The sequence below is a fragment of the Plecotus auritus genome, assembly GCF_963455305.1.
Source record: "Plecotus auritus genome assembly, chromosome: 10".
NCBI classification, from domain to species: Eukaryota; Metazoa; Chordata; class Mammalia; order Chiroptera; family Vespertilionidae; genus Plecotus; species Plecotus auritus.
Genome location: NC_137785.1, coordinates 29073266 through 29087651, shown reverse-complemented (window position 1 = coordinate 29087651; position 14386 = coordinate 29073266). Strand labels below are relative to the sequence as shown.

The following is a 14386-nucleotide window of genomic DNA, read 5'->3' as shown; positions in this document are numbered from 1 at the left end:
TTTGTCACTAAGGCCTGGTTCTTTCCCCTGACTTTACTCTCACGCTCTTTGCCTTTCCAGTCAGGGCCCTGTGGGCATCAGAGCTGGTTGAGACCCAGGGCTGAAGTTAGCAGCCTGGGCAAGGTCTGGTGAAGAAGGTGACCATGGCAGGGGTGAATTATCACCATGGTGTGATGGTGCCCGACCAGAAGAGCCTCGGTGAAGCAGCGCAGCTCACGTCCACTCTGACTGGTTGGATTGTGGAAGGAGGGGGACTTCTGATGGGTCTTTATGTAATGTCATGTGATTTCAATGCCAAATTATCCAGGAGTGACTCCTAGCATCTGAAGAGTCTGTTAGTACTCCCGTGACCTGATGTATTGATCTCTTTGGATATAGAATCTAAAATAGTCTGAAAATTTATTTGCATGTTCTTAACGAGGTCATTGCCACTTACCTTGTATTTCCAAGTACTAGAGAGGGAGGGACCTGCTCATCCTGCTCAGCCCCTGGGTCTCAACCTGCTCTGATACACCCTCCCCTTCGGCAGGTGTATCCCTCCTGCCTCCATAAACTGCATCTTAACATTACTGCCTTTTGGGAACTTGACCTTCCAGGCTCCTCCGTGCGAAACCTGGAGAGGCAGCCTGGGACGGGCCCTGGGACTCGGCCCATCGCGTCGGAGCTTCTCTGTGCCGCAGCTTTCCCAGCTGCCGTCAGGCATCTTACGACTGAGGGGGACTCAGCCTCATTCATGCTGTCATTTCTGAGGAGAAAAGAGATCTGGCCTCCAAACACAGTAAAATAGGAGGTCTTGAGGGCCAGACAGGAAAGCCCATAATGATAGTGTAGAATCACAACCCGCAGCCCTGCTCACGGAGTCTGTACTTATGGAGCAGGACCTTACACGAGGGCGTCAGTGGAGTTCAGGGAATGGGCTCTCCTTCAGGCTCAGGCGCCTTCACAGCACCCCATCATCATTGTTGCCGGTTCTCAGTTTGGTCACACTGTCGCTGCTGTGGTGCCATTGGACACGAGGGCTCATGTTGACCATGGGACAGGTCTTCACTCTGGGGTGGCACCTTCGGGCTTCAGTATTGCCAGCTCCTACAGATCCCCTTGTTCCCCTCCCGCCCCGCCTGTCCCATGGTGGGCCACAGCTCTCACCCTATCACAGGGAGGAGACTGAGGCTGAGGCTCAGAGACGAGAAGGGCCTCGTCCACAGCCCGACAGCTGGGGCAGCAGAGTTGGGACGCGGCCCCAGGATTTTTGGACCCTGAGGCCTGGCCCTTCATCTCTGCATTTGCCCTGTCAGAAATGAGAGGGTGCTGCAGGACATGTCTACGGAGGTGACACAGGCTGTCAGGTGCCTTTGATTCTCTGGCTCAAAATGGAGCCTGACAAAAATACAGGCTGCTGGACTGAGACACCTGGGCCGAGGCACTGGAGGCCCCAGGCCTGCTCCACCCTAGAAGGTGACAGGAAGCCTGCTGGGGCTGGGCTGGGCCAGTTCTCCGGTGCTCAGGCCCATGGAACTTCAGGCAGCCATGGTCTGTGTGATCAGCCCCAGATGGGAAGCAGCTAACACTTGTCTCCTGGAAGAGGACAGGAAGGCCCCAGCCCCAGGCATGACCAGTCACCTGAGAGCAAGTGTAACATGCAGGTGTCTGATGTTGCGAACCTGGCTGTCTAGTTCCCTTCTTCCCCATGATGATCCTGAGTTTCATTATTGAGAAGGTAGAACGAATGGTGGTTCCTTTGAGAAAGGGGCACTCAGGAGAGCCCTGAGAGGCTCTTCGAGGCATTGCTGTTGAGGTGCCATGCAAAGGCTGGTATTCATGATGGGGTGGGAGCTGGCGAGGTGGAGGGCACATGGGACCCTTGTTCTTCTTAATGGCTGCAGGCAGATGTTGGGAGGCACGAGGGTCACCGGCTCCGATGCAGGCAGGATGGATATAAGAGAAACCACTGTGGCAGTACAGCGATGGATGCTGCCTGCCTTTCAGCCTCGGTGTGGCAAGGCATCAGGGAGGGCTGGGGTCTGTGGCGGGACCTCTGGAGAGGCAGCTGCTATGTGGGACTGCTGGCCCAGCGTTGTTAGATACTCTGTTCAAGAGTAGCTGCAGATAAATCCGTATTGTTTGTGATCTTTCCTGATGCTTAAATTTCAGAAACAAATTCAAAATTTAAATGCATTGCCAGCCAACGTTGTGCACCCTGTTTCAGACTGCCATGAAAAAGTTCATTCAAGGGCTTAGATTCTTGTGTGGTGACGCCCAAATCCCCGGAGCAGTGTGGGCTTTGTGATTGTCCAGCCCCCTTTTCTGGCTCACCTGTGAAGAATGGCCTGCAGGGCTGGTTGGAGCTCTGGACATGAGGACATGTGAGGTGTCCACAGGGAGCCTTTGGTTGTCACCAGGGGAGGACCCTTGTCCACGGGACTCTGATGAGATCTGTGTGTGCTGTCCACCTCGACCTGCGGGAGAGGCCGGGCTGCCTGGGAAATCGATGTGGCACTGTCTGTGAGAGCTGATGGGTCCCTGGTGACCACACTCCATGGAAATGAGGCACTGTGCTCAGATAGTGTGGCTCAGTGGTTGAGCATTGACCTATGAATCAGGAGGTCATGGTTCGATTCCTAGTCAGGGCACATGCCGAGGTGTGGGCTCAATTCCCAGTGTAGGACTTGCAGCGGGCAGCTGATCAATGATTCTCTTTTGTTGATGTTTTTATCTCTCTGTCCCTAAAATCAACAAAAACTTATTTTTTAAAAAAGAAAATATATTATTAAAAAAAAAAGAAAAGAAATGAGGCCCTGTGTTGACAGAGCTGTGCTGTCCTGTGTGCCCGAGCTGCATTTCAAGCCGGCAACACATAGCCGTGTCATGTCCCCTTAATTGTTGAGGCATGGAATCAGGCTGTGTTGATGGGAGTGTAGCACTAATGGGTCTCCATGGGGAAGGGGAAAGGCAGATGGAACTGCTAGGCTGGGGGAGGTTTGGCAGCCGCAGAGGTAACCAGGACCCACTCAAGCAATTGTGATCAATAGAAGATGTGGCCCTGCCAGGACTAGCAGGCACCCGCCTCCTCTGTGGGCCGAGACTCGCCTGCACGTCGGCGGCGGCACTGAGAGGGCTGCTTTCTCCTCCAGTGCTCAGTAGCACGTCCTGAGTTGTTGCCGAGAGAAAAAGCATCAGCTTGCACATTTGTTATCCTACCCCTTTCTCCCAAGGACAGTAGCACATGCATCCCCAAGTGCCCGCTGCTCTCGGGTTCTGCTGCTGTAATTGACAGGATGTTCTGTGCTGATGAATGGAGACCCTTCACCAAGGTGACAACACACCCAGGGCTCGAAGCGAGGCTCTCCCTTTTAATGAGCCCCTCCTCCAGGAGGGCCTGGGGAGTAGCAGGGACTGCGCCAAGCCGATCCTTTGTGCAGCAGAGGCTCTCTGAGCAGTTACTGAGTCAACGAGGGGATGCTAGGGAGATGGAGCCGCAGGCACCGCTGGTGGGAGGTGGTTGGTTCAATCTGGAGGGCATCTGGCCTTGAGCATCAGAAACCTTGACAAAGTATATGGCTTTTCACCTAGAAGTTTCACTGGGTCAGATTTGTTTGTTTGTTTTAAGGAAATAAAATGTTTAAGGAACTTATCTAAGGAAATAAAGGCTTATGTACAAGGATGTTCACCAGGGCATTATTTATCATAGTTAATCCTTAGAAATAATTTGTGTCCAACAGAAGAATGAATAAGTTATGCCATATCTGGTAAGAGAATATGTCACAGCCATAGGTTTAGCTCTGGGCTCTCCTCTTTTTTAACTGGAAACCTGGGCAGGTGATGGAACCTGTAAGCCTTTCTCGTTGGTGAAGTCTGGATGTCTGCAGCACTGGCTCATGGTGGTTAAATGAGACGACGTCTCAAGTGCCAGCACAGGCCATGACCAAGGGCTCACTGGACGTTCACCGTCCCCGGTGGTAGTGACCATAAAAACCGCGGGCTTGGAGAATATTTAATGACAGGGAATAAGTGAAGCGTGTAACTTCGTACGATCCAAATGTCATTGCAGATCTCTGTTTTTATGTGCAGAGATAAAAGGTCTCTGGGGATGGGATTGTAGATGTGTTTTATGTTTTTATAGTTTTCAGTATCTTCCAGGTTTTCTCTGTGAGCCTCTCAGTATTAAAAAGCACATATATACACATGTCAAAACTATCAAAATGTGCACTTTAAATATGTGCAGGGTAGAATATGTCAGTGACAGCTCAGTAAAGCTGTAAAACAACAAACAGCAGATCCTCCTCACTCTCGCCCTGTGTCGGGCACTAAAGCATTTCAGGTGGGTATGTGGGGAGGGGCAAGGGCTGCAGAGAGGAGACTGTTCTCTGCCCTGGGGGCTCAGATACAGTGGGGGCTGCAGTAGCCAAGACTCGGAGTGGACTGAGGGTTGGGGGGCCAGAAGAGGAAGAAGGTGCTCCCACCAGGGTGGTTGGCACCTCGGGTTGCAGACATCATGGCTAAGGCAGCATGATGGGCACTTGGCCAAGGGAATGATGACGGTCAGTGGGGCCAGAGAGGAGGGCGTGAATGAACCTGCCTGGGGGCAGGGGCCTCAGTCCTGAGTATGAATTGATGAAGTGGCTGAGATGAGGGAAGGCATGGCAGGCAGAGGCGAGAGCCCTAGGAAGGCATGGAGAGAGGAGTTTGCATGGTGTGCTCATTCAAGGGGTTGGGGTAGGAAGCAAGCAGCACACAGGGGCCTGAAGCCTGAGTGGGTCATGGTGGAGGGATGCAGATTGGGGATGCAGGCCGGGGAATGGGAGAGGATTGGGGATGACTGGCATCCCACAGGCTAGGGGATCAATGAGGGGCAGGAAAGGAAGTGTCTGCCCTGGGACAGGAGGCTAGTGGGGCCAGTGCCTAAGAGGTTGCCATACAGGTCTTTCAGGAGGGACTGCTTGTCAGATGCACGGAGGCACTGCCTTGGAGGGTGGGCAGGTCTGGCTGCTTGGAGCTCAGAACCCTCCTGGGGCCTGGAGGCAGGATGGTATGTGGGGAAGTGCGCCTGGCTTAGGTTTGAATTCCTCTCTGCCACTTTACAGCTGTGTGGCTTTCAGAAGCCCCTTATTCCTCATCTGCTGGATGGGGCAGCAACAGCAGCACCTGCTTTAAGGATCTGCCCACTACACCTCAGCTGTCATTGAGTAATGGTGGTATATCATCTCTGTCCCTTCCTTGGTTGCTCTAAAGTGGATTTTTCTTTCTGACCTTTCAGATCGCCAGTGTCCTGACCTCACAGAGTCCCTCTGTCCTCCTCACTTTGGTAAGTGTCCAGGGTCTGGGCAGTGTTTGGGCTCAGGAAGGGGTTTTAGGGAGCCACCTGCCCCTGCAGAGGTCGAGGGTTGAGAAACCGAGAGGAATAGTCCACGGTGATAAGTAGCGACACCTTTTCAGTCTGAACAGCAAGACACGTCCTCGATTCTCCGGTCTCCCTGAGATGTGCTGGGATGTGAGGCCACTGTGGACAACACACCATACCCACCCCCAGGGTTAAACCCAGCTAGAGGATGTGTTTGTGTTAGGCTGAACTCCTGGGATTTGTGGATGTAGAATATCAATTTGCTTCCATCCTAGGTCTCCTCTGTTGTTAAAAGGATTTGAAAAACACACCCATGGTATCTGCTTGTGAGGGCACTGGGCTGTGGGCCATCAGATTTTGAATGCAGGCACTGAATGACCAATGGCCCTGCGGCGGGGCCAGGCTGCCCGGTGACCCCTGGTGCCTTGCAGCCTGTGGGGCGCTCGGGCTGTGAGAGGGTGCAGAGAAGAAGGCTGCTTTCTTGTACTTCTTTGACCTTGGGGGGCTGCAGGCACGAAAAGTGTATAACTCTTCTTTCCTCCCAGAGTGACCCTCTCTCCTTCGTTTATTGATTTTTACAGAAATAGTTTTTCTTGGTTACTTTTGGTAGCACTTCCTGGGGTCTCTTTTTCCCGCTGTGCTGTCCTGATGGCTGGGAAGGAAGGTTGTGCTAGATGACTGTGGTCGGATGGTCCAGTGTGTTTTACTGGAGGGATCCATTAGACACTGACCTGCAGTTTCTGGGGAGGAAATGGCAGTTTGAAATGCATTGCCTCTCCAGGGATGGCATGTTTCTCTAAATCTTTTGTTTTGTCTTTGCTCCTGTCCAAGTTCCACTTGGAGTGTCCTCACAGCGAGGGAAAGGAGAGGACTGTACCAGCACCTCTGGAAGGGCTGCATTCGACAGTGCTCTTAGCACAGTCAGTGGGGAGCATGCGTGTGCGCGTGTGCATGAGATGGGGCTAGCGTGGGAGAGCCGGTTGGGGTAGAGGGTGGTCTTCTTGCCCACGCCCCTCAGCTGAGCAGCCTGAACTGGCGTCTACAAAGAGCACCGAAGAGGAGGCCTGTTTTCTCTGCTTTTCAAGATGCTGCAGAAGGAGGGCCTGCCTTGGGTTGGGGTCTGGTTTGGCGTTAACCTGAAATGCAGGGAGGAATGGCTTCACCAGGCTGGGGTGGGAGCTCCAGGTTCTTCCCCGGTCTGAGCCTGGTTCTGATTCTGGCTGGAGGAGGGAGGCAGGCCCTCCAGTGCAGGCTGTGGGGTGCCACGCAGCCCTGTGTGACGCATCTGTGTCTCCCTCTCTCCCCAGCGCGGTGTCAACACGGACAGCGGCAGTGTCTGCAGGGAGGCCTCCTTCGAGGGCATCAGCAAGTGAGTCCTGGGGCCCCGGGAACTACTTTCTCCACCCTCCACAGCTCACATCTTCGCCAGCAGGCCTTTACCAGTCTACAAACTAGACACGAAACACACAAACAGGAGGATGCCAAAGGGGGTCAGACTGGACACTTTGAGGAAATGCTTAGAACATCATTTGCCTAAATTCCCTTCAACGTTTACTTTAAGGAACAGGTGCCACTTCTCTTTTGAGCTCTATAGTGAAGTGCAGGCCTGCTGAGTGCCTGGGGAGCCCTGGCCGCATTGTACGCACAGGCAGGCCCCCACTTGTGCACCTGCTTTCCCTCCAGGATCTGCTCTGAGCTTGTGGTCTTTGTTCTTATCCACCCTCTTTCCTTACTCTGGCCTCTAACTTCTCCCAGCCCTGCTGGCAACAACTCCCCCATGTCTCCTGCTGCCCTAGCCCTAGGTCAGGACCCCCTTACCTGCCCTCACACCTCATTCGAGCTCCAGGCCTAGCCCCCAAACCCTATTTTTCCTTCTAGGTCTCTCCAGGCAGGAGGGCAGGTTTTAGGCACCCAGTGCAGCACCTCACCCTCCTTATCACTCGCACGCTGTGAACACGGAGGGTGCTGGGTTTCTTGGCTGGGGTTGGCTGGCCCTGGGGGGCTGTGGGGTCTGTGTTGCTAGCCTGAGGCTCCAGCAGACAAGCCCTTGGGGGTGCACCTGCTCCTCCAGGCTGCTGGGCTGGACAGCTCCCAGTCGGCTCCTGTACCTTGATCACAGCCCCTCCCCCACCACACTGCACTGCTGCTGTCCTCTGTCGTCCTTTGGTGGACTGAGGCAGTGACAGAGGAAGTGCCTTATAATTATGTATGAGCCTGAGCCATGGGAATTTGGGAATTTGTGTGTATGTGTGATGTAGGGGTGATTAGGAAGGATTATGAGCTCATAAATATGCAAGACCCCCTCCCCCACATAAGAGAGATGGGGCAGGGGAGCAGGTGTCAGGTTTGCTTCTTTTCATCGCTCAAATCTCTGCATCCTCTTGGGAGTTTTCCCAGGGCAGCCATATCTCCCACACCGGCAGCAATTAGCTCAGCTCGTTGAAATGCTGGCCATGGAGATGCTGTCTTTCCTAGGCCCTTGGAGGGTGTGTGTGTCGCGGGGGCATAACCCGCTGCCGCCTGTCCTAAGTCAGGCCTCCTCTGGTCACTCCAGCACTGCCAGGTGCCGGTGCTCAGTCCTGCTCACCTGCCTCCACCTACATCAGGGAATGGCTCTGTGGTCCCGTGGTCCGGCCCCTCCAGCCTCTGCTTCATTCTCTGCTTTGTAGGGAGGGCCCTGAGCTAGGAGGAGGGAGCCCTGATGGCCCCTTGCTGGCCAGCTCTGTGACCTTAGCAGAATTGCCCTCTGAGCCTTGGCTCCCCAATGTGTGGCATGCTTGGACCTGTTGGGATGAAATGAGATCTACTCATCTGGAGCCTAGCGTGGAGCTGGTGTTCAGTAAACGGTCACTCGTGAGCAAACCCCAGCAAGTCCCGCTGCCCCTCTGAGCCTCGTCTCAGTCTCTCTGTGCAGTGGGCCAGGTTGGCTTGAGGATGGCTGATTACAAGACTCTGGGTGTCAGTGAGCTGTGGGGCTTCGGGCTACTGGTATGTGTCTTTGCTTGTCCTCCAGAGGTTTCTGCTGCAGATAATGCCTGCTCAGCAGCCCAGAACAGGTGTGGTGGGTGGTGTGGCAGGCCTGGTTCTTGTGGAGCTCAGGATGTCGCCCCTGAGAGCAGAGCACTGCTGGCTGCTCCCTAAGGTTTCCTGGGAGAGGTGGGTTGGGGTGGAGGCTCACGGACATCATCACTGTCATCCTTACCCCCTGGGAGTCGTCCCACTGTGAACCCAACCTCTCTCTCCATGAGCAGACCCCAGCCTCTGTTTCCTGTTCCTCCCTGAGTCTCTGCAGCCCCTGCCAAGAGCCCAGAGGATCCTGTGCTTGGTCAACCCCACCGACATGGTCAGCATTTGGGAGGCTTTTAAGAGAACCAGGGGCTGCTCTAACTTTGCACATTCTCCCCCAGGAACTGGGCTGGTCCCTCTCCAACCCATGATCCTGTCCAGAGGGGGGCTGACAATGAGGTGCTCCCTAGGCCCCTCACTGCTGAGCCAGGGATTCCTTACCATACGCATGAGGGGGCTCAGTGTCCTGGCCTGGCTGATGAATTGCATGTGAGAGCCTCCCTGTGTCTCTCTGCTTTGGGGTCCTTTGGCCTGCTTGTGGTTCTCGCTCCCCTCCTGTCCCTTGGGGGCTTGTCCCCTATGCCTCCCTCTGGGCCTCCCATCCCACTGTGCAGTGTAGTTCCACCCCACTACACCTCCATGGGCACTGACCCCGGCCCAGCCTCTGCCTCCAGCCACCCACAGTGCTTTCCCTGCAGTCACATATCTTTTCCTGGGACCTGGTACAGCCCAGCCCCCTGCCTTCCACCCACACTGGCCATCGGCACCTTGACTCTGCCACCTCCTGGCCTCAGTGCCAGCCAGGGGAGGCCCTTGTCCTTGAGGGCTACTGCAGCTCAGCGGAGCTCACCTGTCTGCCCTCAGCAGCTCCAGCTGTTGGTGGGGATAATTATAGCCTGATTCCTAAGCAAGAGGACTCCTGCTGTTCTACTTTCTAGTGCTCAACTGCTTCTATCACCGGGTGCTTCTCGCTGCCCTAATGAAGTGCCTTCTTCCTGGAATTGTGGGGTTTGGCCCTTGTGAACTTTCCTGCAACACATCCCATCTTGGATCCTGATTGACCTGCTTTAGCAGAAGTTCAGGTTTGCCCTCTCAGTTTGTGCTGATGGCCATCCCAGGCTGCCTTCATCCTTTGGCCTGGGGAGAGGAGGGAGCTTGGCAGAACAATGGTCTCACCGTCCACTTATGCCCAATCCTCTGGGTCCTACTCCAGCTGGGTGAGCAGCCCGTGACCCCTCCAAGTGTGGCTTCTCGGGGTTGGCCGCTCGAGTCTGCCACACTTGGGCTCAGTGTTGGTAGGGCTGTGGGTTTGGTCCTGGGAGACCTCAGAGCTCCCTCCCCCTTCCAAGATCAGGGCCAGGCCTGCTGCCTGCAGCAGGGAGTGTGCCAGGTCTTGCAGTGGTGGGGTTGGTACAGGACCAGAAGCAAGGGGAACAGGGAGCCAGAGATGGGGTAGGGATGGTGGACATGCACTGGGGTCTCCCCATGGCCTGGGCTCCCTAGACTCAAGGGGTGTGGCTTTGTCCTCCCTGGGGAGCCAGGGTGAAGGGAGAGGTGGGGATGGTCTGCAGGCCTCTGGCTGAGTTTGGGCTCTGGCCCAGGCCCTAGCTCCCATGTATGGCTGGATTGGAGCAGGGACAGTTCCCGTAGGAGGTGTGGAAGGAGCAGGCTCCTCTGTGGGCTGTGACCAGAGGATGGGGTCAAGTTCATGGTCAGGTCCTGGTAAGGGAATGGTGGGTCTAGGCTGGAGCTGGGTGAGGCGCAGCTGAGATGGAGGGACAGCTCTGCAGTCAGGAGGACATGAGGCTTCTTCCTGTGGGCTTTGGCCACCAAGCTGCCTGAAGGGTTGGCCCTGCAGCCTGGGGGCAAAGTCAGACTTGCAGGTCTGTGTCAGCGCTGAGGAAGTGGACTTTCGAGCTGATTGTTCTGAGAGAGATGCCGACGGGGAAGGGAAAGAGGAGGTCTGTGGGGGCCAAGGTTGCCTTAGCCAAGGGTCACTCGTACATCATTATAGCTTAATGGGAAACCTTCCTGACATGAGAGCTCCCCTGAAACCAGGCAGAGGGTGTGCCCAGGAGCCAGGGGTGGGGTGGGGCGTGAGGTACAGGGGCTCTGTTTTATACTGTTGCCCAACAGGAATATGATTGATACTTGACATCAGTTGCTTAGTTAGGATCTACTTATTTCTTATCTTTTGGCATTTACTTAAATTGCTTTGCATATTTGAAGACCATCAGTTACAAATTAATTCCATTTAAATAAGCAGTTAATATGAAATTGCTGAATTTGGGGGTTATTATTTCAGGAATATTAATATTTAAAGATATGAATTTTAAAAACCACGAAGTAGAGGGACATTATTAAAACTTGACTATTACAGCAAAATACTAGTCTGTGGCGTGGGGACCCTGGCTTTCTGGTTACTGTTAACTTGTGTATCAAGTTAGTATTTGGGATTGGGCTTCTAATTGCGGCCCTTGGAATCTCCAAGAGAGAGAGAGCCTGCAGGGACAAGAGCCTGCCTCAGCCCCTAGCGGGGGTGGGGAGTGGCGGCTCTTCCAGGGCCGGCTTTCCAGGCAGGCCTTGCTGTCCTTGGGTTACAAATGGCAGGGAGGAGGCCGGCGGCTGGGGCAGGGGTGTTTGGGCCCACGCTACGCACCCTTCGTCACCCAGCCCACAGGTGGAGCCCACCAGGGAATTAGCCTGTGCTAGGACATGCCCCCGCCTCACCCCTACCCGCTCTGGCACTGGTGGGTTTGTGTGTTTTTTTTACACAATTACATGCTCATCATAGAAAATGCTAACTAGCACGGTGGCAAAAGCAAGGAATATCTGAATTTCATCGCCCTGACTTAAAGCATGTCAACATTGTGGTGAATATTTTTTGGACTCTTGTGTGTGTATCTGAATGTGTTTCTCTGTCTGGGTATTTTGCTTCTGAGTGTGCGTTTGTGTGAGTGTGTATGTTTCTGTACGTGCATATATTTGGGTATGGATCTTTGTGTGTTAGTCTAAGTGTATGTCTGGGTGTGTGCGTCTGGGCGTGTATCCATGTCTCTTGAGTGTGTGTGCCTGAGTCTGTGTGCAGGTATTAGGATGTGTTTGTGTTTGTGAATATACACCTGTGTGCATTTGTGTATCTCTGTGTGTCTGTTGCATATACATCTCTTTGTGTCTGTGTGGCCTCTTCTCTATGTGTATACTGCCTTTGTGTGAGTTCATCTTGTCTGTCATGTTATCTGTATTTGTTTATGTGCTGGGTCACTTTGCTGCTTGGGGGTATGTGTGGATGTGTGTATACGCACATACATTTTGTGCAGTGAAATTTTACTGGTGCGTTTGGCTGTTGAGGAGATAGGCCATTGCTTTTCCTAATGTCAAAGTGACATTTGGTGAAATGGGAGGCAGAGTCTGTGTTGTCGTCTTGATTTATGTCATCTGCTGCTCTCTCTGTTCTTCACGCTGAAACATGTTGGCTGCCTGTGTTCTCTGATATTTCACAAGTAGGGATTTGATTCTACAACATTTTGGTTGACTTTGAATTAAGTAGTCTTATATGCGTATTAGGAATCCAAAAGCTTTGGCCATCTACCTGCCCATACCCCTTCTCTCTTTTCTCCCCTGTCCCTGAGCATCCTCATCGGGCTCGGCCAGGAGTGGGTGTGCCAGCCTCACAACATGGCGGTAGATCATTGTTTCTAAACACCAGTAACGAGGCTGTGAGAGTCCCTGGTTGGTCACAGCCTGCATGCCCTGTGTGTGATATCCTGACCCAAGATGTCACAGGGCTGAGGACGCAGGGGCTTGAGGCCTTGCCAAGCGCACTCCGCTGAGGCCTGTCCTTTATTTTAGGCCAGTGGCCGGCAAACTCATTAGTCAACAGAGAAATATCAACAGTACAACGATTGAAATTTCTTTTGAGAGCCAAATTTTTTAAACTTAAACTTCTTCCAACGCCACTTCTCCAAAATAGACTCGCCCAGGCCGTGGTATTTTGTGGAAGAGCCACACTCAAGGGGCCAAAGAGCCGCATGTGGCTTGCGAGCCTCAGTTTGCCGACCATGGTTCTAGGCCATGTCGTGCTCCCCCAGCTGTCTCCTGATAGCTGGAGCTGCGGATTGCACACCACAGTGTCAGGGATATGCTGATCTGATCCTTCTCTCGCCTGAGGTCCCCTTTTCAATTATGTTCATCCCAGCAAAAAACAACTTTTGGCTTTATAGATTTTTCTTTACTGTATATTTGCTTTTTATTTCATTAATTTCTGTTCTTTTTAATTTTCTTCTCATTTCTTTGGGTTTATTTGTTCTTTAGCTTCTTGAGAAAGAAGAAAGGGACATTCTTGTGATGGGAACTTAGATCATGGTTTTCAGTCTTCTTTTCCACTAAGTACATTTAGAGCTATACATTTTCCTCGAAGCACTGTTTTAGTTGCATCTCACTGGTTATATTTTATGTTTTTATTTTCTAATTCCATTATTTCTTCTTTGAACAGTAGCTTAATTTCCAAACAATTTGGGATTTTATATTCTTTTTGTTACTGGTTTCTGGTTTAATTCTACTGTAATTGGTAAACATGTTCAGTATTTTAATACTTTGAAGTTTGTTAAAACTTCCAGCATATGATCATTAAGATAAATGTTTCTTGGGTACTTGAAGAGAGCATGTTGTTGGCTGTAGTGCTCTGTATATGTCAATTAAGTCAGGTTGATTAATTGTAATTATTCATATCTTCTGCATCTTTCTTGATTTCTCTGCTTGTTCTATCACCACAAGAGGTATGAGAAAATGTCAAACGGTGCTTTGTGGATTTATTTCTTTTCTCAGTCTGTCAATTTTATAAATGGACTTTATTGAAATAAAATTTACATATAAGATTCATTATGTACATAATTCATAAGTTTAAAAGAACAGCTTTATTGGGATACAATGTACATACATTACAATTGACCTGTTAAAGTGTACAATTAAATGGCTTCTGTATATTTACAGATTTGTGCAGTTATCATCACAATCAATTTTAGAATATTTTCATCATCCAAAAAGAAACCCTGTACCCACAAGGAAGTCATTTCCCATTCCCCTAGCAACTACTAATCTACTTTCTGTCTCCATGGATTTGCCTACTCTAGCATTTGATATAAATGGAATCGCACAATATGTGGCCTTCGTATCTGCCTTCTTTCATTTAGTGTGTTTTCAAAGTTCATTCATGTTGTAGCATGAATCAGTTTTGCTCATTTTTGTAGTTGAAAATATATTCTAGTCTATAGACATATACCATATTATGTTTGAATGTTTATCAGTTGATGAACACTTGGTTGCTCCCACCTTTTAGCTGTTAAGAATAATGCTGCTGTGGACATTGATATACAAGTTTTTGTGTGAACATATGCATTCAGTTCCCTTGTATATATTCCTAGGAATGGAATTTCTGAGACTTATCGTAACTCTGTTATATTTGTTGCGGAATTGTCAAACTAACTTACATTCCCTCACCGACACTTGTTATTATCTGTCTTTTTTATTCTAGCCATGTAAGTGGCTGTGCAATAGTATCTCATTATGGTTTTTATTTGTGTTTTCCTGATAGCTAACAGTGAGCATCTTTTCTTGTGCTTATTTACCATATGCATATCTCCTTGAGAGAAATGTCTATTTAGATCCTTTTCCCATTTTTAAATTGTGTTGTAATTTTATTATTGTACTAGAGGTCGGATTTGTGCACCGGTGGGGTCCCTTGGCCTGGCTTGTGCCCTCTCGCAATCTGGGACCCCTCGGGGGATGTCGGAGAGCCGGTTTCAGCCCGATCCCCTGTCTTTATGCCAGTGCCACCCTGTCTCTATTAGCTTTTGCTCTAATTTTTATTATTTTGTTCCTTTGTCTTGCTTTGGGTTTAGTTTGTTCTTTTTTAGTTTCTTAAGATAGAAGGCTAGGTCATTGAGGTGAGATAACGTTCTTCCTTTTCAATGTAGGCGTTTA

General features: G+C 51.2%; 1 protein-coding gene across 1 annotated transcript in view; it reads left to right on the top strand.

The window, feature by feature from the left end:
- Positions 1–14386, top strand: part of PEPD (peptidase D) — a 119290-nt gene that overhangs the window by 22964 nt on the left and 81940 nt on the right. Inside the window, exons 5-6 of the mRNA XM_080644309.1 lie at positions 5255–5302; positions 6646–6707. Coding sequence (XP_080500435.1) covers positions 5255–5302; positions 6646–6707 — 110 coding nt within the window. The remainder of the gene's footprint in view (positions 1–5254; positions 5303–6645; positions 6708–14386) is intronic.